This window comes from Ahaetulla prasina, chromosome 11, assembly GCF_028640845.1.
Source record: "Ahaetulla prasina isolate Xishuangbanna chromosome 11, ASM2864084v1, whole genome shotgun sequence".
Lineage (NCBI taxonomy): Eukaryota > Metazoa > Chordata > Lepidosauria > Squamata > Colubridae > Ahaetulla > Ahaetulla prasina.
In genome coordinates, this window is record NC_080549.1 from 28481227 (window position 1) to 28507445 (window position 26219).

General features: G+C 44.2%; 1 protein-coding gene across 3 annotated transcripts in view; it reads right to left on the reverse strand.

The window, feature by feature from the left end:
- The window catches only part of OPHN1 (oligophrenin 1), a 123897-nt gene that overhangs the window by 49730 nt on the left and 47948 nt on the right, over positions 1-26219 (reverse strand). For all 3 annotated transcript variants that reach the window (XM_058196666.1, XM_058196665.1, XM_058196664.1), the window contains 10 exons: positions 19049-19150; positions 17711-17821; positions 16575-16679; positions 15251-15380; positions 11341-11441; positions 8602-8696; positions 7413-7491; positions 4241-4274; positions 2442-2504; positions 505-579 (listed from right to left, as the gene is read on the reverse strand). In XM_058196666.1, coding sequence (XP_058052649.1) covers positions 505-579; positions 2442-2504; positions 4241-4274; positions 7413-7491; positions 8602-8696; positions 11341-11441; positions 15251-15380; positions 16575-16679; positions 17711-17821; positions 19049-19150 — 895 coding nt within the window. The remainder of the gene's footprint in view (positions 1-504; positions 580-2441; positions 2505-4240; positions 4275-7412; positions 7492-8601; positions 8697-11340; positions 11442-15250; positions 15381-16574; positions 16680-17710; positions 17822-19048; positions 19151-26219) is intronic.

Sequence of the window (26219 nt, forward strand, 5' to 3'; positions counted from 1 at the left end):
TGCAAAATCCCCATTTCCTCCCGATCAGCTGGGACTTGGGAGGCAGAGAATAGATGGGGGCAAGGCAGAATTTTTACTACCGGTTCTCCGAATTACTCAAAATTTCTGCTACTGGTTCTCCAGAACTAGTCAGAACTTACTGAAACCCACCTCTGGTGAGGACCAGTCATGAGTCACTTTCTTCCATTGTAATTTCAAACGGCTGTAAGTCGAGGAGAGCCTATTTGCAGTAAAACACTACCAGTTCTGTCCTCTCTCCCTGCTTCCCCCCCGCCCCCGAGTCTAGTTTTCTATGATGTGGAAAACAGCATGCTAATAAAAGCCATTCTACCATAACTATGATGTGAATTTAATTCCCATGAAAAAGATGATCACAGATTATTCAGCAAATTAAAAAAGAGGAAACAGTGAAACGCTGAGGCAGATTTCAGAATGAACGGTGGTGGCTGGGTTTCCTCGCTTCCCTTCCTCTTGGGCAGCTTCTGATCGAGACCTGTTTCTTACCAAAGAAGGCATTCAAGAGCTTCTGGACTTGGATGTTGCTCCCAACGGTGCGATAGATCCCTTCCGTGGCGATTCCTGAAGGGGAAGAAAAAACAAGAAGCCACTCAAATAATTCACCCTAGCAAAACAAAGATCTTTATTAGGATTTGAGGAAGCTCACTAGTGCCACCTTATGCCACCATTAACGGGGGAAATCATTTTTCAAAGGCATTTTGTAACAAACTCTGGAATAATAATTTAAAATGGAAAGGAATCCAGAGACCGCAGTCCTCTTTAAAATGATTTATTAGAACACAGTAATGCTCAAAAAAGGCTTCCGGGTAAATTGCCTGCAGATGTTCCATGCGAGCTCAGGCAGGTAGGACAGCCATGTGGAGAAGTCAAAGTGGGGATTGTCCCACTCCAGGAAGTTGCAAATCTGAGGAAAAATGGCTCCCAGCACTTCCAAAGCAGCCCACAGCCTCTCCTCCCTTACTATCTGAAGTAATTAGTCATAGCCCCAAAATTTAGGAGCCACGAACCCTTCATAGAACTCTTTTGTGGCAGGAAAGTCTGTCCTTCGTGGCTGATGACCCTTATCCACATGGGGGTCTCGGCACGCATGCAGGCTGCCAGGAGATGTGCATAGTGGCACCAAACACAATCTATGCTACCTTCTAATTGAATGTCCCCAGAATATTTCAGCCAAAGAATTTACAAGGATACGCAAAGAAAACAATGACAACCTCTAAAGCAAACTGATACTTCTGAAGTTCTTCCCTTTATTTTGTTCCATTGTTGGCCACTTGTTTCAGTTTTCTGCCAGAAACACTCTACTGTCTGGGATTTTGAGTGTTGTCTGAAGAACTGAACTGAACAGAACCCATTTATTTCTGTGGCGCTTTTATGACACGGCTTCTCAAAGCCAGAAACAGGAGACTCACCCATTCCTTCTGCTCTTTTTTATTGTTTCATTCTGGAATATTAGCCATCCTGAATTTTCCTCTGAGCAATTCAGAAGTATATTTAATTCCCTTCCCAGTTCTTTTGAAATCGTATAAAATGTCATCCGTATAACAGTTTTCCACTCTTATTTATAGCAGGTGTCAAATATTTATTTTAATGCTTCTAAAATTGCATGTCATCTTTTCAACTGCTGTTTACAAGAGGTAACAAAAATGTGTGTCTCCACTAAATTGCACCTTGCTTTTGACAGATTGGCTTAATTTAGTGATTTAAGAATAAAGTTAAGACTACTTTGGCGTGTAACTTGCAAACTCTGCAACACTGTCCTAGAACCAAATAATTCCTCAGATCCCACCCACTCAAATTAGAGAAATTGTCTTTGGGAGCATAAAATTATCACTTCGGACCTCTACCTCCACCCCCCCCACAAGCTTCCTCACTGCCCTTTCTGAAAATATATCCTGCCCACCAAAAGCCTCCACCAGAATAACCTGAGGAAAGGCAGGACAGGAGATGGTTGGACTCCAAAGGAGGCCAAAGGTCTTTGTAGCCTTTCGCCACGTCCTCCACAGGTTGTTGTTGTTAGGGGCGGGGGGGTGTCCTTAGAAAAGTGAGTTGATTGGCCCCTCAAACAGCATTTCTCAACTCCAGCAACTTTAAAAGTCTGTTTAGAATATTTTTCCCCAACTTTGTGTGGACATCTGGGAGAATTCTGGGAGTTGAAATCCAGAGACCTTAAAGCTGTCAATGTTTGGGGGGGGGGGGGAATGACCTAAACAGTCTTTTAAAGCTGGGGGCAGAAAGGAGATAAAGAGGAATTTCTCTTTTGCTTCCCCTATGGAAAGATGCAACTACAAGAGACGAATTGGGGAAGCTCCATCCTTTAAGGACTGCGATTCCAGGTCAGCACTGCTCAGCCAGACATGCCTCCCCACCGCTGAACTCCAGTGTCTCACTCTAGTTTAATCAAATGGGCCACGTGCTCTCCTTACCGTTTGTCTCTACTGCATTGATGCATTTCCGGACAAATCTGAAGCCGATCTCGTTCAGTTCCACTGTTGCAAAAAAACAAAACAAAAGGCAGAAAAAATTATCCCTCGGCAATCTCCATAAAAGCAAGTAAGAACATGTTTACTTTGCTCCCCCTGAAGTCGCAATGCTACTTTTATGCAGCCAGCATCTGCTTGCACATGCAGGCAAGAAAGGCTCCCGTTCCTTCCAACCGAGGGTGAAACTATGGAGCAGCTCTGATATCCAATGAGGCATGAACAATGAAGCCAGCTCAAGTGGCAAGAGGCCCCGGGTTTAATCCTGCCCTTCTCCAGGTACGGCCAGGCTCAAATTTGTGGGATGTTAAAAAACTGCTGCCAGTCAGAGCAACCCAACCTAAAGCATGCTGGGATAAGAACCTGACTTATTCTAAGTCCTGGTGGTTATGCAATGAGAAAGCAGGTGATTCCAGATCCCACGAGACACAATGACATTTTGGAACTTCAAACCCAACCCTGCTCTGCAAATGTGGTTGGCTAAGAAATCAACCAAATTCAGTACAGTGGTCAGGGAAGTCTGCACTATATTTGGACCTCTCTGATTAGATTTAAGGTACAATTGTTTTATGGTATAACAGTGGTATGTCCACAGGTGTTGAACTCCAATTCCTGTAAGTCCTTAACTATGTGGACTGGGGAGGAGTCTGCGGGCAGAAGACCGGAGAACTGGAGGCACATACCGCAGGTAGGGAGGGGGCAGGTAGGACCATGAGAATTCAGAAAAACTAGTTTCCCCCATAAAGCCCCATCCTTACTGAAGTCAGTTTGGACTCCGTGTATCACATGCAGGAATACATATGCTAATTAAAATATCCCTAAGAGGCGATTAATGATGTTGGATAACAAGGTTAACAGGCTGGGGCAGAAACCCTCCACAGCGAGGAGGCCCAGCTGACTGGCCTGGCTGGGCTGCACTGAACGATGAGGAATTGAAAAATATATAATGGAGTTAATGCATATAAATCACGGGTTGGACATGCCCTCATTTGGTGGCCTTAATGAACATTTCTAATTAACTATTCCTTAATTTTTTTGTTTTTATTTTAAAAACAAATTTTTAAGCTTAATTCATGCAGGCACGGATCCTGCAGGAAGAAAGGAGCTGGGCACATCTATGCTGCACTCTTATCACGTCCTTGCATTTTACTACTCCGAGTCACATTTGTGGAGAAAGGTGAATGGCTTCCTGGGACCGAGAAAGGCTGGATTTGAAACTTTAAGTTAAAAAGAGCAGCTGCTGCCCTTCTTCTTTTCTAAGGCTGCCCTGCAGCAGAGTAATGACTGATGTTTTCAGAAACATCAGGAAGTCTAACAGGGAAACTGTACTGCTCCCATCAAAAAGCTACTAAGCTGCTGAAAAAAAACCCAAGATATCTGTAGCTAAAACTTGGAAATGGTGCAAGACAAGTTACCCTTTCAGAAGGCCAAGACTGTGAATTGCCTGCAGTTGGATAGATTCTGTAAGCCTATTCAAAAAGTTGACACCGAAGTCAGAGCAAGACTGAAGAACATGGAAGGAAGATCCTTCCCAAAACAAAATGCAAGATTTTTTTTTTTAAAAAGGAGGTTCGTTGACTTGAACCTTTTAAATTTCCTGACTCTAGCAATGTTGCTGATCATTCCTAATTTAAAGCCTGATTACAAAACCTGGACATGCCACCAGCAGGGGGCAGCAGGGGGCTCTCTATGAAACAGAGCAACTCCCTTTGGCATCCCCATGCTGGGAAAAGTCACATACTCACTTTCTTCCTGCTTGGTGATGGGACTGTGGTAGATCTAAACAGCAAAAGGGAGGGGAGGGGAGGGGAGGGGTCAATAAGGAAGGGTCAATTAAAAGCATGACAGGACAAAGGAATTGGGGGGGGGAGGGAGGAGAGAGAGACAAAGAAAGAGAACATCATTTGAAAATAAGCACTTGGGTTAATTTTCATCTTTGCAGTTTTTGCCAAGCTGCACATTAAAGACTTGAAAGGCTTAAGATGGAAAAAAGGCACCCTAGACGTGTGTGTCTGTGTGTGTGTTTCTAATTTGCTAAAAACAGTATTGGGAAGGGCCTGTTCCTAATATGAACTGACCCAGCTCCGTCTTCCAAATTTTGGCTGCCTAGCCTAGTGGGGAGGGACCTCCTAGTGCTACCCGTCAATGCTACGGCTCCCTCTTGAGGACAGAGGCGTCCACCATTTCATGTCTTCCATCCCATTCCTCTTTCTGCAGGCCTCTCTGTGCGGCTGCTCCAGCCTCCCGGGCCCAGGCACAGGACACCCCACATGAAGCGCCATCGCTCCCCAAAGCGGTGCTTGCTTCTGGCAACCGCAACTCAGCTGGGCAGCTCCACACAGAAGCAAAGGCTTCTTCTCCTGTCCTGCTAGTGGGCCAGCTGCTCCCCACCATCCCTGGCAGCCCCTACCATCCTCTCTTCAACAGCAGCATGAGATACACTGAGGAACGCCCCCCCCCACGCCCACCCACAGGCCTTCGCCTACTCCAAAACATCTGGAGGACACAAAACTGCAACAGGGAAAAGTAATTGTTGGGTGGGTGATGAATTAGGTATAAATAAGATATAAAGCCTCATTGGTTAGAATGCAGGAATAGAAGGGAAGGGGAAGGGGAAGGGGAAGGGGAAGGGGAAGGGGAAGGGGAAGGGAAGGGAAGGGAAGAGAAGAGAAGAGAAGAGAAGAGAAGAGAAGAGAAGAGAAGAGAAGAGAAGTTGGAAGGGATCTTGGAGGTCTTCTAGTCCAACCCACTGCTTAAGCAGGAAACCCTAGACCACTTCAGACAAATGGTTATCCAATCTCTTCTTCTTAAAAACTTCCAGTGTTGGAGTATTCACAACTTCTGGAGGCAAGTTGTTCCACTCATTAATTGTTCTCACTGTCAGGAAATTTCTTCTTCGTTCCAGATTGGTTCTTTCCTTGATTAGTTTCCATCCTTTGCTTCTTGTCCTGCCTTCAGGTGCTTTGGAGAATAGGTTGATCCCCCCCCCTTCTTTGTGGCAGCCCCTGAGATATTGGAACACTGCTATCATGTCACCCCTAGTCCATCTTTTCATCAAACTAGACTCAATTCCAGCAACCATTCTTTATATGTTTTTTCCTCCAGTCCCCTAATCATCTTTGTTGCTCTTCTCTGCACTTTTTCTAGAGTCTCCACATCTTTTTTACATCGTGGCGATCAAAACTGAATGCAGTACTGCAGGCTATTTCTGCTGACTGCCGGCTGTTCGGCAGTTCAAATCTCACCAGGCTCAAGGTTGACTCAGCCTTCCATCCTTCTGAGGTGGGTAAAATGAGGACCCAAATTGTTGGGGGCAAGATGTGACTCCGTAAACCATTTAGAGGGCTGTAAAAGCACTGTGAAGCAATATATAAGTCTAAGTGCTATTACTATTGCTAATAAAACCCACTTAGAGCAATTCTCATGAAGAACCTAGCAACTAACAAAGAGAACGAATCTCTCAGGGCCCCTCCCATAAGCAATAGGGTGGGGGCAAAGTTTAGAGGTCAGCCTGTGGCCCCATTGCCAGGTTCACAGGGGGCTTTGGGCAGGTTGCTCTCCAGGGGCGCCACACATTGCCCCCGTTGCTTCGCTGGCCTGCTCCTTCTTCCCCCTTTCAGTTTTCCACCTATTCAGCTCCCCCCCACCCTCCCCGCACTCCCTCAACACCCAGACCTGCTGCTTTCCAAGTGTCAGAAACAGAAGATCTGACCAAAACGAGGTCCCTCTTGTTTCCCAGAATGCTCTGCTGCAGCTGCCATATCTGGAATTCACCGCAACTGAGAAGAGACTACAAACCAGCCAGGATCTACTCTTAAATGGGGTGGGGGTGGAGTATCCAGTTGGGTGCTGGCCAGGGGTGAAATCTAATTTTTTTTGCTACCGGTTCTGTGGCCGTGGCTTGGTTGGGGGGGTTGGGTCATGTGACTGGGTGGGCGTGGCTTTGTAACCATGTGACTGGGGGATCAAAAGACAGAAACTCACTAACGATGTCCTGCTGGAGAAGGGTTGGACTAGATGACCTCCAGGTCCCTTTCAGCCCTGGTTTATCCTCTGAAGCTGCGTCCTCCTTCCTCTCTTCTCCTCCTTTCTTCCTTCCTTGCCTCCCTCCCTTTCTCTCTCTCTCTCTCTCTCTCCCACACACCCTGTTTTTCCTCCCAACAGTCTTCCCTGAAGCTGCTAGCCAAACCAAAAACCGGGCGGGGGGGGGGTGTTTGTCCGTTTTTCTTCTGCGGCTGCAGCTATCTGAGGAGGAGCAGAAGATGAGGGGCAGGCCTGGCGCTAAGCTGTGGTGGTGGCTATTCAAAGGTAGCTCAGACGCAGCAGACTGAATCGTTCAGCCTGAGAAGCAACAGGGAAGAGAAACGGGACTCGGTTTCTTTTTCTAACTCTCCCAACAGGCTCAGCTGGAAGTCACGCTACCCTTTCCCCTGAGGGGGCTGAAGCGATGCCAGGAATTTGATATAATCCCATAATACAAAGACTAAAAAAACAAAATGTAAAAAATTGCCAGGACATTCATTTCTTAAAAGATCTCAACAACTCAATTACTTGTTGAATTTATTTATTTTTTTGGGTGGGGGGGAGGTCCATGAATGCCATCTGACGATCTGTCCTAAGGAGCCAGGTGCTCCGTTGACCACACCAACCTTAAGTGATGTCCAGCTTCATTCAGAAGGACTTTACTTCTGGGTGGACATCCACTGGATGACACGGACGGCTCCAGACTGAAAATTAATCCCAAGGCACCCTTTTAACCATGCCAAGGCACATTTTTTATTTTTTAAAAAATCAGCTAAAACCCTTTTTGTGGAGCGTTTGCCCATCCAAAACTGCTCCTTGAAAGTCCCATTCTCGGAAGAGGAAAACGACCAGCCGATGCTCTGGCTTCAGCCAGGAGCAGCCCTCCATACCTACCGGCTCCTTCCCATCCATGGCCTCCATCCAGAGCCGTCGGTTGGCTTCTGAGGGAGCTTGTAAGGTGATGGCACCAGACCTGCATAAAATTCAGCGGGGGGAACCGGACAAGAAAGAAAAATTAACAGCCAACTCAAATGTAGCTTTTATTTTTTCTCACAACTCCCAAAATAAAACTGAAAAATATGAGGGAGACTGAAGGAAGGGCTCACGCTGAGAAAAGGAGGCAGGGTTCTTTCAGGAAGGACTCCTCGCTATATTAATGCTTCAAAGTTTAGCAATTGGAGGGAAATATTTGTTCATTCTGGTTTTTCTCCTCTTATGGTAAATCAATGCTTCTCCAATTGACCAACTTCTCGACATGTGGATTTTATCTCTCAAAATCTCAGCAGTGGCCATAGTGGCTGAGGAACTTGGGGGCCTGAAATCCACAGATCTGGGAGCTGCTCAGCTGGAAATAAAACCAGAGGAAACAGGCCAGCTGCTGGTTTGATCAAGAGAATGTCTTGGATTAAGGGCCGGACTCCTATTTTAGTTCAATCCGAAACTGAATACAAATGCCTATGAAATTTATTCAAAGAAATTTACCAAATTTATCAAATCATTTCTAAATTTTTCTCTCTGTATTTAATCCATTTTTCCACCAATCTCCCCTTTTTCTTTCAGCAGATATTTTATTAAGTCAAGCGTCTCATCATCAACACTGCCATGACCTCATCGAGCAGCTCTGGATTTTTAACCAGCATCCAATCTAGATGCCAACAACAGCTGAAAGGGAACAGAAATCCCCACTAACATTATATCTGAGCAGAGCTGCTTCCTCTTGAAATTCTCCATCATCACTGCAGGCAGAAAGCACTAAAACTCTCATGTGAATGATTTTAGGAAACCCTTCCAAAAAGCAAGAGCAAACCCAGAGAAATGACAGCATTCCCCTGACGTGTTTGAAACAGAGAAAGGAGAGACGTTGGCCAAGAAAGCTTTAATCTCCATTTATCCACTTTGGGGGAGGGGAGAAGGGGGAGATCCCTACAACCCTTTCAACTCTCAAATAGAATAACCTTCCCACTCATCTGAGTGAGGAAAAGCTTTCATAACCTTCATTATGGTTTATTTTTATCTGCACAATCTTTAAAGAGGAGCTGCCCAATATTTCACTGGGACCGAAACGGCCAAAGGTTTCGCTCACCTTTCAACTGTCTCAATGTCAAAACAAAACCTTTTGTCTATGGAGTCCGTCTTCCTTCGCACGCAGGATTTCAGAATCAAATGTACAGTGGGGCCCTGAGAGAAACAGAACATTTAAAAGAAGCAACAACAGCAGGGAAGGTGGCGCTTTAAGAAGCATGCGTCAAGAGTAATACCCAGCCCTCCAGTCAAAGCACAAGTTGAAAGTTTAATCTTAATCTCAATCTGATCTCAGCCAATCAAAGCACAAGACCAGGAACCAACATTTTCTCATTACAGGAAACCTTGCCGGACAGAGGGCCGAAGCAGGAACAGCCTGGCAGATGTGCCCTTTGCAGCTGGACTCCTGGCCAGGCTTCATTCGTCTGCCAGGAACCCCCAGCTGTCACCGTGGGATCTTGTGCAAGCCTTGATCCTGCCACTGGCTTGAAGGAGCAGCCTCACTTCTGCTGGCACTTTGGAGCCAAGGCTCCTGGGAAGCTCTGAGAAAGCACCCAGCCAGGACCAATGGCAGGGAGGGAGTGGGATGCGAAGGGGGACACAGTGCAGCGGCACCTGGGGAAGGGGGGCACCTGACAGAAGGGGAATGGAGGAGGACCTTCGGGGCAGCAGCCAGCCTGCTGGGCCAGGAGGGTTACTAGGCAGTTACCGTGAGCGTCTTCATTTCTTTTTTAGGTATGAGTAATAATCAAGTGGAGCTGCAAAACTGTACGTAAGAGGGGAAAGGAAGACCTGGATGGGACCAAGTAGGCGGAGGATGTCTGGGTGGCCCAGGGCTCTGGCAATGATGGGGATGGATCTCCTGACACCACCTTGCCACTCTCCTTCCAAAAGCCCGAATCCTAGTAGCAGAAACTGAGGAGGTAAAATGCACCAAGATCCCAATGTGGTCAAGAGGTCCTGGAAAGCGGCAGGAGAGGGAGGTCCTTTGCGGGCTTTGCCTTCTCCCTTCCGGGAGGACTGTGGCTTGAACCAGGAGGCCTACAGCTTCTTCTGGCCAAGCTACAGGCTCATTCACAGCTGCCAACTGAGCAGAACACCATCTGTCCACACTGGAGAGCTGGAGCCGGGAGTCGCATGCCCAGGCAAAAGCCCTCTGAGGATTGTGCCTTGCGCCTGCAGCGCCACATGGCTGCCAGAACTCGGTCCTGCTCTGCCTGGATGAGCCAGCAAGACAGATGTTGGGCTTTGCCTGGTCACAGAGAATATGGAAGGGAGCCCAGCGGATTCTCAACGGGCAGCCGGCAGGCTCACTCCAACTGGGAGGAGCTCATCCGTTTTGCTCACCATGGGGAACTCCCACCCATGCATCCATTCTATGGAACCACCAGTGGGCCAGAAGATGCGGGGCTGGAAGGCAGCTGATCCTGCTGGTGGGATCTTCCTTATTCTGAATCGGCTTAGAACGTCTTCAGGCATCATGATGTCACTATTGTGTTATTGTTATTTGTTTTTACGTTTGTTGCTTTTGGATTTTTAATACTATCTGCACCCTCCACACCTGCATTTGCAAGATGGGCAGCTATATAAATGAAAGGGAATAAACACCTAGCCGCTACCTGGGGTGCAATTTGTTGGCAGTGTGGAGAGAATTAAACATTTGCTTCCCATACAAAAATACTCGTTCTTTTGCATTTCTTTCCAGTAGGTCTCATTCCATGTGATGAGATTTCTTTCAAAAGAGAAGAAAAAGTTGACAAAGGCACGACCACATTCTTTAGTTAGCCAACACCCTGCTTTCTCTAGTTGCAATGTACGTCCCGGTCTGCCACTCTTCCCGTTTAATCTGACGGAAAGATCAGAAGGGAACTTCCTGCATGGGACCCCTTCAGACAGGGAAGCAGGGGCAGCCAAGGGGGTCCAGCACACTGGAGAGACAATCAGCAGCCGCCCAAACAAGATCATCAGTTGGGACAGGCACAGCAGAGAAATCCAAAGGAAATGCTCAAACTTCCCCAGGAAGAAGTAGAATATCAGAAAGTCTTTTTGGCAGGAGAAGAACATTTTCAGGAACTTTATATTCCTTCCCTTGCTGGCAATGCAACTGGGTGAAATGAAGCTTCCTGTTGTTTCAGTAGAAAGATTTTTCCAAACCTGATTGATAAAGATGCAAATAGGGAATTGCAAGTAAAGAGAGGTCTTGGGTTAGGCATGCAAAATTTTGTCTGTATTAACAGAAATGCTGCTCCTTTAAGAGAGGCTTCACTGAGAAAAGGTCTATAATGAACTACTTTTTGCTTGATGAAACGGCATTTTGGAGGAACAATAAAGTTTAGCGAGATAAAAGATTTTGGTATGATCCAAGAGAACGTCCTCAACTTCAGAATTCTAGACAGAAGACTTGGGGAAATGCCGAAGGTTTTCTCTTGCCCAGACAGCTGATCCTGATCCTGCAGGTTATTAGAAGATCAGTTGTCCTGCTTGTGATTCTTCTGACAAATGACACAATGCAAATGTGACATGTCAAAGAATTTCCATTTTGTTAAGAGGAGGTTTCCACAAACTAATGTCTTGTAGCTCTTACAATCGCCAGCCTGCACGATTTTGCCTCTAAACACTCTAAAATTAGTTGGTGAAGATTACAAACAAACGAATAAAGCCAAGTACCTCTCAACTGGAGACCAGGAAGTTAGAGAGGAGGGGAGAAGCCACAAGTTGCCGTTTGAGCCCAGTTAAGAGCTGCCAAAGGGGTGCAGAGGTTCTGCCTGGTTTCCCACCATTGATGCAAGAAGCGACTCACTTGTTTTGCTCCTGGTTTCTGCTCCATGGGCGTCATTCTTAACATCTTTGTTTCCTTCTCATACTGGCAGTAGTATTTGACCCAGGAGATTCCCAGTGCCCCTACATCAAATCAAGAGACGAATTAATACCCGAGACCCCCCATCCCAATTCTCACATTCAGAGACATGCAGTATCTAATACAACCATCTCAAACACTGCCTGGGTCTCCAGCACTAAAAAAAAGACAAATGGCAGGCAGACCTCTCTCACTTCTCTGGGTTGTAAATAAAAAACCGATGCCATAGGCTAGCTATCACATCCTGGCCCTTGCCGACTGTTCTCAATTCAATATATGTGAAGTCAATTCCTTGACTTCAGTTCTGGTTACAAAGCTGAATTTAACTAACTGCATGGCCTTTGCTTTCATTAAAACTCATGATATTCTCATTAGCAGAATGGGGAAATCTGGTTTAGATGATACCACTATCAGACAACCCCATAGTAGGACAACTACATTGCCTAAAGAATGCTTGTTAATGGCTCCATTCAGCTGGGAATAAAGGACCACACCTTTACTAATGGTTTACTAATGATTTACTAATAAATCATTTTATTAATTAATTAATTTATTTATTTATTTATTCGATTTTTATACCGCCCTTCTCCCGAAGGACTCAGGGCGGTGTACAGGCAAGATAAAACATACAATGTACAAATTAAAATGCAATTTAAAAAACTTATTTTAAAATTAGCCTGAAAAAATTAAAATATGCCAAGAACTAAAAACCCCATTTAAAATTAATCAAATTTACAAAATTTAAAATTAAAATTCAATTCAAGCTAGCCCCGCGCGAATAAAAAGGTGTGTCTTCAGTTCGCGACGGAATGTCCGAAGGTCAGGTATTTGGCGTAAGCTCGGGGGAAGCTCGTTCCAGAGTGTGGGAGCCCCCACAGAGAAGGCCCTTCCCCTGGGGGCCGCCAGCCGACATTGTTTGGCGGACGGCACCCTGAGAAGTCCCTCTCTGTGAGAGCGTACGGGTCGGTGGGAGGCATGTGGTAACAGCAGGCGGTCCTGTAAGTACCCAGGCCCTAAGCCATGGAGCGCTTTAAAGGTCGTAACCAACACCTTAAAGTGCACTCGAAAGGCCACAGATAGCCAGTGCAGTCTGCGCAGGAGCGGTGTTACGTGGGAGCTACGCGTAGCTCCCTCTATCACCCGCGCAGCTGCATTCTGGACTAACTGAAGCCTCCGAGTGCACTTCAAGGGGAGCCCCATGTAGAGAGCATTACAATTAATGACCTTGGCTGTGGCTCAGATAGAGGAGGGAACCCTATTCCAAACATCACAGTCTGGAAGAAGAAAAAAAGACAAATTGGACTATCTCAGAAGAGGACTAAATGACCTAGGAACGGAAATTGTCCAGTGAGGAAATTTAATGGAAGGATATTTGTTTTCTGTTGCCCCAGAGGGCAAGACCAGAAGTTGAAATGTAAGGAAATAGATTCAGGTAAGAAATTAGGAAGAGCTTCCTGAAAATGAGAGCTCTCAAACAGTGGGACAGATCTGCCTTGTACATCCATCCCCCTTTACTGGAGGATTTTGAAGTGAAGCTGATTGCAGCAAATAAGGTGGGGAGGGGTCAGATGGTCAGATACTTTCCAGCTGTGTGGTTCTATAGGAAACTGGGGGTGGGGGGGAGAAAAGGGAGAAAAGCAAATACGGGAATCGTTTATTTCTTGAAAAACGGAACCTGGGAACTCTTTTTGCAAGGATAACTGCAGTCATATACAGCTCGCAAATAAGCATTTCTAGCTTCCTGAGTTTTTCAAATAAATAGCAGAGACTCCCTATGAATACGAGTGTGGATGCACCCTTATAGTTAGAACAAAACTGAAACTCACGAACGTATTTATCCATGATCGCATGCCTCTCCCCCACCCCCTACTGCTTCAAGGGAGAAGGGTTGGCTTGGGTCCCTCAGAATGAGCTCCATTCAATTTGCAGCCATGCTAGATCCCAAGCAGGGGGGGTTCAACCTGGGGAAGTACAGGTGGTCTTCAACTTACAATTATTTACAATTCACCATTATGATTATTCATTTAGTGACTGCATATATTTATGAGAGTGTGCACCCTCCTGGGGCCACATGATTGCCGTTTGCCATCTTCCCTTTCGAAGAGCAAAACCAGTGGAGGGAAATGGGGGAAAGGTCATAAAATCAGGCCTGGTCACACCTAATGACTCACCTAATGGCCAAATCGCTTTGCAACAAAAACTCTGGTCCTAACTGTGGCCCTAAGCTGAGGACTATCCATAATATGGGGAAGCAGGAAATGATTCCATTTCAATTTTTCCTCTTTTTCCTGTATCCTTGGTAATTTTTTTAAAGGAATAGTGAGGATTCTAGTTAAATCCCCATAAATGGTTGAAGGGATCTCCCTCTATTGGAGCAGAAGCCTCAAGGGAGAAGGGTTGGCTTGGGTCCCTCGGAATGAGCTCCATTCAATTTGCAGCCATGCTAGATCCCAAGCAGGGGGGGGTTCAACCTGGGGAAGTACAGGTGGTCTTCAACTTACAATTATTTACAATTCACCATTATGATTATTCATTTAGTGACTGCATATATTTATGAGAGTGTGCACCCTCCTGGGGCCACATGATTGCCGTTTGCCATCTTCCCTTTCGAAGAGCAAAACCAGTGGAGGGAAATGGGGGAAAGGTCATAAAATCAGGCCTGGTCACACCTAATGACTCACCTAATGGCCAAATCGCTTTGCAACAAAAACTCTGGTCCTAACTGTGGCCCTAAGCTGAGGACTATCCATAATATGGGGAAGCAGGAAATGATTCCATTTCAATTTTCCTCTTTTTCCTGTATCCTTGGTAATTTTTTTAAAGGAATAGTGAGGATTCTAGTTAAATCCCCATAAATGGTTGAAGGGATCTCCCTCTATTGGAGCAGAAGCCTCAAGGGAGAAGGGTTGGCTTGGGTCCCTCAGAATGAGCTCCATTCAATTTGCAGCCATGCTAGATCCCAAGCAGGGGGGGTTCAACCTGGGGAAGTACAGGTGGTCTTCAACTTACAATTATTTACAATTCACCATTATGATTATTCATTTAGTGACTGCATATATTTATGAGAGTGTGCATCCTCCTGGGGCCACATGATTGCCGTTTGCCATCTTCCCTTTCGAAGAGCAAAACCAGTGGAGGGAAATGGGGGAAAGGTCATAAAATCAGGCCTGGTCACACCTAATGACTCACCTAATGGCCAAATCGTTTTGCAACAAAAACTCTGGTCCTAACTGTGGCCCTAAGCTGAGGACTATCCATAATATGGGGAAGCAGGAAATGATTCCATTTCAATTTTTCCTCTTTTTCCTGTATCCTTGGTAATTTTTTTAAAGGAATAGTGAGGATTCTAGTTAAATCCCCATAAATGATTGAAGGGATCTCCCTCTATTGGAGCAGAAGCCTCAAGGGAGAAGGAGAACAAGGATGCTTGGGAGCAGGGCTTGAAGCAGTGCGAGAACGGAAGATGTGGAGAGTTGGACACAGCAGAATGGATATCATCATCATCATCATCATCATCATCATCATCATCATGACTTGAAGGTTTGAACTGGGCAAGTCAAGGCACCAACCTCCCAGGTTCATTTTTGAATTGTTCTGCCCTCCCCCCTCCAAACTTTCATAATTATTTCAATTAGTTTTAGGCCAAGGCTTAATCAAAAGGTAAATTTTGATGAGATCAGTGGGCACAGGGACCTTCAGTTGTCTACAAGGAGGCAAGCTGAAGAGCAGAGGTCACTTATTTCCAAGATCTTCTATCAAAGGCATATTTTAGCCATAGCCAGAAGGAATGATTCTTCCCTTTCAGGATTCCACTCTGTACAACCTCATTTAAGAAAGCAAGTCTGCCTCTTACATTTTTCTTGTGAATAGAGGTATCCCTCAATGGCTGGTTTGCCAGGTAATTTGCAGGTCAGTGGGGCTTCTTTCATTCTTTTCTTGAGGTCTTCCAGCTCTTCACGCGTACTGCTGAAATGATTCCTTGTCTATTGAGCAACGGGAGAAAAGACTCAATTCGTATTTGGGAGGCAGACAAAATCCTTATGTTCAGACGGCCAATGGGACACTTCAATGGTCTTCTATGAAAGAGCCAGAGAAGAAGACCACTCTAGCAATCATTTCAAGCAGAGGCTGGCCAGATGACCCTGGGGACTTTGCAAAGATATGCAGGAAGTAAAGGTGTGTAAAACATTCTAAGATCAGTGGGGCTGTTTTGAGAATGTGCCTCCACAGAGAATAGTGGAAGAGTCGACTTTCCATCCTGGAGCTTTAATATAAATGGATGGTAATCAAATAGCTCTTACTAAAAGTTTAGCCAAAGGGATAATTTTTAAATATTTTAAACAATCAAGCATACTTTTGCATCCTGCTTTCACGGTGCTTAGGGAAGGTGGGTTTTACCCAAAGTACAAAACAAAACTTTTGCATATTTGGGAAGAATATTTATCCAAAGAGGCTCAACATATTTGATTCGTGACACACGGTTTGCTCTTCCCTGGAGCCTGGGGAAAGAGGACAGAGCCTTGGGTTCAAAGCTGTTCTGAAACCAGTTCTCTCCCACTGGGCTGGGCAGGAGTTTGAGGGGTGGCAGGTCTCCCTCTCTCCAGAGGTCCATCACGTCTAGACACCCACCAGCTTCCTAGGAAGGAGGAGGCATAGAATCAACACGGCCTGATTTCTTCCCTGGGCAGCCATTTCTCCCTTCCCCAGGTTGGAGAAGTGGAGGAACATGTCCAGCTCAGCTCCTGGAGGGGCCCTCTGATCCACTTTTCCCTCTTCCAGGGAAGGCATCTGCTGCAGCTGGGATCCCTGCCAGTGTAGGCCTGGTGTCCTTGGCTAACCAAGAGACTGTCCCCACACCCTTTGGGGAAGGCCCAGAATATCTGAGGAGGGCCACAGGGCAGTTTCAGCAGACAAATTCATCAGGCCCCATGGATCAAACTAGGCCACAGCTGGGGTTTCTCAGATGTCCCTGTCTCGGGTTAAAAAAAGGTTGAAAACAGACCCAAGTGCTTTCTAGACATAACCGATTCCTTGTATTTTTTTAAAAAGCGAGTTAAAATGTACATGCCTAAGCCTAAAAATCAGTGGTGAGAATAAGAGTTGTCACTAAGAATTGTTGCTTCTCCACGTAAAAAGAAGAGGTGGGAAAACACTTGGAATATTGGAAATTCACTTACATTTTGCAAACTGAGCTGAAGCTGTTGCTTGTATGGAAGGAAATCTTGTGTGAGCTCCACAGTCAGGTTGTTGTAAGTGAAGAGGCTATGAAGAAAAGCCAACACCTGTGCAGGGAAGAATGATAATATTCTTAAAAATTGTACAGGCAAAAGCCACAGACCATGTCAAAAATGGAACTGGGCCTCTGCAGGAGGAAAATGCTGCCAAATGACTTTGCAACCAATTAGAACTGCTTTCACACTGGCCAAGCAGGGCTGATGGGCATCACAGGCGCCTGACAAGTTAAAAGATTCTAAGTTCACACCCGAAGAGGAAACATAAGCAACTAATGATCACCTGCTCTTCTTCACTGAGGTCTCAACCGATTGTATGGAATAGGTTTTTCCCTCTAATTCTAATTTATTAATTATATAATAATTTATTATATATTTTCTATAAATCAAGGACAACAATGTTTGAATATAATAGTAGTGGTAGATATGGCTCTCTTTTGCAACTTTGAGGGTTAGCTGGTACAGGTAATCATTTCTTATGCAGACTCAAGTTTATATAGTTTATAGAGAATACAGAACCAATTTTCTACCACTTCTAAATGGAATGGAACTATTTATTTCTGTGTGAAACTCTGCAGATTTCACTTTCCTGCTTTTGATCACTTTACAGCCAAGAGAAACCCTCAATTTCTACTTATAGCAAAATGAAATAAAAAGAAAATAAAATGCAAAATTGAAGACCAATTTCACCTCCATGAATATTTTTATTTACTTTTCTTCACATTTTCTTTCTTTTCTCTTAAAGAATAAAAGCATTTCTGAAACAAACAATTGTACCTTGATGAACGTATCTTTTCTTTTATGTACACTGAGAGCCTATGCACCAAGACAAATTCCTTGTGTGTCCAATCACACTTGGCCAATAAAAAAATTCTATTCTATTCTATTCTAAAGGCTTACACTAAAGAGTACATAGGTAGTTTTCAACTTATGACCAGCCATTTAGTGACTGTTCAAAATTATGCCAGACCGCCCAAAAGGTACTTACTACCCAGTTCTGAAGTTCCAGTACAATTTTTAAAAGGTTGTAAAATCTAGTCCGTTAGTCTAGGCGAGGGGGGTGGGGGAGGCATCAGACTTACAGGCTCCACAATACTGAATTTCTTGCTCTCCTGCACTTCTTGGATTTGATAAACATATTCCAGGGAAGATTCAAAAAAAACGTGTCGCTCTTTATCAACCAGCAAATCAGCCTGAATAGGAAAAAAAAGAAAGGAAATACTACACGATCTTTCTGCTGCAATTAAGGAAGCTGTAAATCTATGAGCAGCTAAACACTATTTCTAAAAGTAGACAGAGAGAATGGGGAGGAAAATACCCCAGAACAGAAAGCACCATGTGTTTTGAATTGTTTCCCCAAGAACAAACTGTATTAGCTATACTAGCCAGAATTCCTATTTGAGACTTGCATTCATTTCAAAGCGTCCATTAAAGCGGGCAAATCAACAATACTTTACATAACAAATAGGGGGAAAATAAATAAAAAAGTTCAACTAATTCTCTCTATTACTGAACACACAATTTTGCCAGTTTGTGAATTTTTATTTATATTCCACCTTTATTACATTTACAAATAACTCAAGGCAGCGAACATATCCAACACATCTTCTTCCTCCTATTTTCCCCACAACAACCCTGTGAGGTGGATTGGGCTGACCGAGTGACAGGCCAAAGGTCATCCAGCTGGCTTTCATGGCTAAGGTGGGACTTGAACTCACCGCCTCCTCCTTTCCAGCCTGGAGCCTTAACCATCAGACCAAACTGGCTCTCCAAACCATCTTCATGAAGAGACTCATTCCAGCTCTAGGCCTCTGCTCATGGATGCGGAAGCCAGGCGAGGGCGGGGGGAGGTGTTGGGCCAAGACTAGCAAATCCAGGCTTGGTCCCCTTAGCCAGCAGGACTGACTGGCTGACCTAGGTCCAAGCGCTGCTTTCTCAGACCAACCTAACTGACAAAGTTGTTGCAGAGGTGGCTCTTGTTCCTTCTTGGCTGGCCGCTGAGAATAAAATGTAAAGCCCAGAATGCTTTTGCTTGCCAGTGAAGTGCCAAAATAAGCAGATGTAATGAGTGCAACAGCTATATGATTGTGGCCTGTTATATCAATTCAAAGAGGTAACTGTCAACCATTGATTGATAGCCTTAGTGCCAATCTGTTTGCTGGGGTGGGGTGGGGTGGGGGTCAGTGGGCCTGATCCACTGGTGAGAGAACTCAAGGGTGGGAGAAAACTTCCTGGCAGGCAGAAAAGGAACAAGAAGCACGGGGAAAATGCAGAGCGATTCCTGTGTCTCGATATCCTGAAGAAATGGCCGGACATAAATAAACAACAGACAGCCACCTTGAGCTGCTGGGCTACATGAAGATGCCTTTCTCGCAAACACAGTTCTCTGACCACCACCCAACCATCAGCCTCTCCTTTACCTCTTGAAGTTGAGACTCCTTTTTCTTGGAAGATAAATGCAGGTGGCGGTCCAGCATGGAGTAAAATTTCTCCCCATCCTTTTCAAACTTCTTCTTCCTTTCCTACGGAGAGGGAATTTGCACAAACTTCTGTCAGGATCCACTGAGCACAAATGGAAGAGCCAAAATCAGAATTCACTCAAAATGTTAAAACTTGGATCTTGGAGAGGAAGGGAAATTGTTCTGATTATGCTCAAAAACTCTGCTAATATTATTTTCGTATAATCCCAATTTCTGGCTGGGGAATGCCCCCACAAGCCCAAAATGTAAGTGTTTTGATTTACACACACACATTTACAACTATGTTTGAACTTAGCCCATGAGCACTGTGAATGGAGGATTCTCAGATTAATTTTTCCTATGATTTGCCCAGAATGTTCATGAGGAAATCTGAACTGAATGCCCATCTTCTGTATCTCCCCTTTGCTTATTCTGCTGTGCAGAAAAACAGTTTATTTCTAACACAGACATTGTGTAAAATGTTAAATTGCACTGAGTCCAGGAATAATTAAAATACTAGAATAACAGACTAATAACAAAATTATGCAGATTGTTAACCACAAATGAACTCTTAAACCCTAGACTTTACTACTGTATATGAATTGTACTTTCTATCAATATTAAAAGTATAATTCATAGACATTACAAACTATGATATGAGACCCAGTTTGGTGTAGTGGTTAAAGTACTGGCCTAGGAACCAGGAGATTAGTAAACAGCATTTACTAATGAATTTGTTACTCTAAATGAACAGAACAAAATATTATTCTATGATATCATAAAATCTTTGCCATAGTAACAAATATTACCGTATTTCCCCAAAACTAATACCTCTCCAGATAATAAGTCCAATCGGGCTTTTCACTGCATGCATTAAAATAAGCCACCACCACCCCAAAATAAGTCCCCCACCAACTACCTACACACATGCACAGCCGGTCCCGCCATTTCCTCTGCTTGCTTGCCACGCAAAAAACATGAGGTGAGGAGGTGAGGCCAGGGGGGGATGGAAGGGGGGGGACATACCCTCCTCTTCCTGTTTTTTGCGCTGGCCGAGCAGCTGGCTGCTGCTGCCCTGACTTGTCCTGCTGCCACTGCTGCCTCATGGAACAGGACTCTGCAAGGCTTGTTCTGCCATTGCACGCACGAACAGCAGCACCGCTGCAAGCTTCATCATACTGGCACAGCTTGCGTCCTGCAGCTCGCGGCTGCACCAGTAGCAGCAGGACACCAGTAGTGCCGGTATGTCAAACCTCGTGGCAGTGCTGCCGTTCATGCGTGTGGCGGCACAAGCCTTGCAAAATCCTGCTCTACAAGATGGCGACGGCACAATGAGTCTCACAAAGACTCATTTCTGGCAGGTGGGGTGGGGGAGCATGGAGCAAAACGTGGCTCCCTTTGCCATCTCGTCTCCCCCCCACCCCCCTTTTTTTTTAACATTGTAAAAAAACCTACTGAACTTGCAAGAAGTTTTTTTTTACAATGTGTTTCCCTGGACACAACGGTGAGGAACGCCACGGAGCTGGAAAGCTAAGACCCGCGTCCTGCTTCTCGCCACCCCACTTGCCACCCTCAAATTGCATCACTAAAGGGAGCGGGTGGCTAAACAAGGGGCAGGAGCCCTGCCATGCCCGGCGAAGGGGGGGAGAAGAGGCGACAAGGGAAGCCATGTTTCCTGCCAGAAATGAGTCTATGAGACTCATCGCGCTGCTGGCGCTGCCTCGTGGAGCAGGCTTGTGCCATTGCATGCACGAACGGCAGCACTGCCACGAGGTTCGACATACTGGTGCAGGCGCAAGCGGCAGGATGCCAGCTGTGCCGGTATAATGAAGCTTGCAGTGGTGCTGCAGTTCATACGTGCAACGGCACAACAAGCCTTGCAGAGTCCTGCTCCACGGGGCAGCAGTGGCGGGACACATCAGGGCAGCAGCAGCCAGCTGTTCGGCCAGCACAAAGAACAGGGAGGGGAGGTGGCAGTGGCGACAGGACATCCAGTCCCACACTTGCTGCCTCCTCCACCCCCAAAATAATAAGAAACAAACCCACTCACCCCGATAATAAAGCCAAGCCCTTATTTTGGGATTCAAAAGAAGATAAGACCCTGTCTTATTTTCAGGGAAACACAGTATTACTGTAGAATATACTGCCTTTTTCAAAACAGATCCATCACACATTTTCAATAATCATTCCTTGACATCTGGAATATCACATTACCAATTTCTCAATATGATCTTTCTTGACACCCCTGTGCTCAGTACAACTATATTCCAAAGCTTTGCTATATAACATTATGTTAACATAAAGATTTGAAGTTACAACTGCCAAAACATTTTAGGAAGATATTACATGAACGAAATTCGAACAGCTTGACACAATGGTCACATATGGGAGATTCCATGTTATACCTTACAATGAGCGTCTCTGCATTTGCGGAGACCTGGCTCACATCCTATTTGATTGTTGCTTGTATAAGGGGGTGAGAGACAGTTGCCTTGGTCCATATACCAAATGAAGGACCCATTGGGATCCCCATATCAAAACAACTTACTTTATGTGCGGCCGGAACCTGAAAATAACAATTAACACAGCACAGTATTCGAACAAAATGGTTCGGTTGAGATCTGTGTACGTGGGACTGATTGGGGTAGATTGTAAATGTGACACCGAAATATAATTTTATGTTATTTTATTCTATTTTATATATTTATGTATTAATGTATTGAAATAAAATACCTTTTCTGCTACAGGTTATACTAGCCATAATCACATAGGTAATAATTTGACCGGAAGCGTCACGGTGAGACAGGGAAGAACGAGCTCCATCAAGCTTTGCGAATTCTCAGGCTGACAAACCGCCATCGAGGGGATTTTGGACCAGATCTGTCCTGTAGGGACAGTGAAGAAGGAGAGGCACCTTGGATGACTGGAGAGGAACCAGCAAATTCCTCAGAGGTTAGAGGGAAAGCTCTTTGACTCGGCGACAGGGGCAGTGGCCATAGCAGCCATCATTAAGCTGGGGCAACTAAACCAAGTTTTTGAGCAGGAATGGTGATTTGAACGGAATGTTGAAGCCGGGTGAGTGAACACCAACTCACAAAAAAAATACTTTAATTTGAAATTGGCAAAGAAACTTTTTTGGCAGTGGAATAGCGGCTAAATTGAGAAGGAACGAAAATGTAGTAAGCAACAAGAGAAACGGAAGTATTTACCCTAAGACCCGAAAGGAATTTGGCTTCTTAAACTGAATTGGAGATCCCCCAAGTAGAAGGGGGGGAAGGGGGGGGAAACCTCAAATAAAGCTGGAGAGGTTTGGAGATTTTTAAACTTGTTTCCGGAATATAAAAGAAAGCTGGGGGACTTAGAATTACAATGTGGTGAAATTTCTCTGACTTCCTTTTTTCCCCTGGTGATTTGGATTTAAAATAACTGAACATAGACTCAAAATTGAACAGTTGGGAGAAGTTAAAAAGTAAAGCAAAATAAAGTGCAGATTTAAGAAAAAGAAACAAAATGGATACCTTCGCTAATTGTTGATTGGAACTATGGATTGGAAAGAGACACCCTTAGGTGGACAGGAAAACTACATGGACTAACATCTGCTGCGGAAAACTTTCTTGTTGAAGCGATAAGGCTGGTGAGAATTTTAAGGGAGGATTTTATGCCTGCATGCTGTTTGACTTTGATAATAAAATAACAAATACAATCCTGAAAATACAGAATGGCACAGGAAATAATTGAAATGGTGAAAAAAATGCATATTACTTTAAAGCGAGAAATAAAAGAAATAATTACAAGACCATATGGACAACAGAAACCAGAGGAATTAGGAGCTGCACAGGAATCTACAGAAAACAAAGAAAAGGGGAAAAGCACAAAGAATTTAGAAGATTATACTGGGATTGACAGTAACAAAAGAGAATCATTAAAAGGGGAAGGAGGAGAAGAGTAAAAGGGAAAATATTGCAACCAAAGAGGGGAAACAAAAATAGGGAGGGACGGAAGAGACAAGGAGAGGAAGAAGGGAAGAAAAAAAATACAAAGTTAAAGGATCATTTTGGGATTAATAGAGAAAAGATAAAAAAAGGGGGAAGAGGGGAGAAGGAGAGTTGATGGAATTATAGGACAAGCAAAGAGAGTAGAGAATTTTAAGAGAAAAAAAGAAAAAAGGAGGAGAAAGAGAAGGAAATTAAAAATGAGAGAAAATATATTGATGAAAGCATATAAGATGTGTTGGAGAAGAACTAAATTTGGTATGAACATGTACCTGACCGATATTCTGTTCAGAAAAGATGCATTGCATTTTGTTGTTTGTGTGCAAAAAATAAAAAACCTTTACAAAAAAAAAGCACATAGGAATGTGTCATTATATATTCATTTTACAAGCAGCTATCTGATAAGGCCATTTATTAAAAAAAAATTACAGGGATTGTTATTGTTAGTTGCGAAGTCGTGTCAATTGTGTTCTCTTTGCTGACAATGTCAAACTATTTAACACCACCAACAATACAGCTACCCTTCAAAAAGACCTTGACTTTGTATCAGAATAATCTAAAACTTGGCAACTCCAAATCTCAACCAGCAAATGCTCAGTCTTACACATTGGAAAAAAGAATCTAAACACTAAGTACAAGCTCGATGGACATTACCTTACAGATGACCCCCACCCTGTTAAAGACCTTGGAGTTTTCATATCCAATGATCTAAGTGCCAAAGCCTACTGCAACTACAATAGCAAAAAAGGCTTTAAGAGTTGTAAACCTAATCTTGCGTAGCTTCTTCTCCAGAAACACTACACTACTAACCAGAGCATATAAAATATTTGCTAGACCAATTCTTGAATACAGCTCTCCTGATTGGAACCCATACCACATTTCAGACATCATTAAAATTGAATGTGTCCAGAAATATTTTACAAGAAGAGTTCTCCACTCCTCTGAATACAACAAAATACCTTATGCCACTAGACTTGAAATCCTGGGTTTAGAAAATTTAGAACTCCATCGCCTTCGACATGACCTGAGTTTAACTCATAGAATCATCTATTACAATGTCCTTCCTGTTGAAGACTACTTCAGCTTCAATTGCAACAATACACGAGCACACAATAGATTTAAGCTTAATGTGAACCGCTCCAATCTTGATTGCAGAAAATATGACTTCAGTAACAGAGTTGTTAATGCATGGAATGCACTACCTGACCCTGTGGTCTCTTCCCAAAATCCCCAAAGCTTTAACCAAAGACTATCTACTATTGACCTCACCCCATTTCTAAAAGGTCTGTAAGGGGCGTGCATAAGAGCACATACGGTGCCTACCGTTCCTGTCTGTTGTTTCCTTTCATTATATCCAATTAATATAGTTATTACATACTTATGCTTATATATATGCTTATATATTGTATAGTTATTTCATACTTATGCTTATATATACTGTGTGACAAAATAAACAAAATAAATAAATAAATAAACGTTCCTCCAGGCCTTCCTATCCTCTGGAGTCTATTTAAGCTCACACCTACTGCTTCAATGACTCCATCCAGCCACCTCATTCTCTGTCGTTTCCTTCTTTTGCCCTCAATCTTTCCCAGCATTAGGCTCTTCTCCAGGGAGTCCTTCCTTCTCATTAGGTGGCTAAAGTATTTCAGTTTCATCTTCAGGATCTGGCCTTCTAAAGAGCAGTCAGAGTTGATCTCCTCTAGAGAGGACTGACTTGTTTATTCACCTTGCAGTCCAAGGGACTCCTCCAGCACCAGAGTTCAAAGGCCTTAATTCTTTGGCGCTCAGCCTTTCTTATGGTCCAACCTTCACAGCCATACATTGCAACTGGGAAAACCATAGCCTTGACTAAACCCACTTTTGTTGGCAGGTTGATGTCTCTGCTTTTTAGTACGCTTTCTAGATTTGCCATAGCTTTCCTCCTCTGGAGCAAGCGTCTTTTAATTTCTTGGCTGCAGTCCCCATCTGCGGTGATCTTGGAGCTCAGGAAAATAAAATCTGTCACTACCTCCATTTCTTCCCCATCTATCTGCCAGGAATTGAGAGGGCCGGATGCCATGATCTTAGTTTTCTTAATGTTGAGTTCCAGCCAACTTTTGCACTCTCCTCCTTCACCTGCATCAAGAGGCTTTTTAGTTCCTCTTCGCTTTCTGCCATTAGAGTGGTATCATCTGCATATCTGAGGTTGTTGATATTTCTTCCGGCAATCTTAATTCCAACTTTTGATTCATCCAGCCCCGCCTTTCTCATGATGTGCTCTGCATATAAGTTAAATAGGCAGGGTGATAGTATAAGGCCTTGCCGGACTCCTTTCACAATTTTGAACCAATCAGTGGTTCCGTGTCCAGTTCTCACTGTTGCTTCTTGATCTGCATACAGGTTTCTCAAGAGACAAATAAGATGGTCTGGTACTCCCATCTCTTGCCACAATTTGTTGTGATCCACACAATCAAAGGCTTTAGCATAGTCAATGAAGCAGAAGTAGATGTTTTTCTGGAACTCCCTAGCTTTCTCCATGATCCAGCGTACGTTGGCAATTTGATCTCTAGTTCCTCTGCCTCTTCAAAATCCTGCCTGTACTTCCGATCAGTGGTGGGTTGCCCCGGTTCGCTCCGGTTCTGTACAGCCACTAATAAAACTCTGCTGGCGTTCGGAGAACCGGTGGTAATGGCTGGCTGGCCACGCCCCCAAACCGGTTCTCCGATCATCAGAGGTTTTTTGTTTTGTTTTGTTTTGTTTACTTTTAAAAGCCTCTTTTCTTCAGTCATGTTGTGGCTGAGCAGGGATCCCCAGAGAAGCATTTTAAAAACTTTTTTTCTCTGGCCACCCAATCCCCACTCCTCACTTAATTAAGCAAGCTCCTTTTGGGCTCCAATCAGTTACATTGTCTAGAAGGCAGAATCAGTTGCAGTTAATGTAATTGATTGGAGTTCCCCAGGAACTCTGGGAGTTGAAGTCCACAAATCTGCCTGGAAGCCATTGCTCAGCCAAATGCTTTGCTGGCTGAGGAACTCTGGGAGTTGAAGTCCACAAACTTTAAAGTTATTAGGTTGGAGACCCCGTTCTAAAAAATTTAAATAAAATAACAAAATATTTGTGCAGCTTTCTGAGATTTGTTGTGTTTCTGTAGTGTTTCA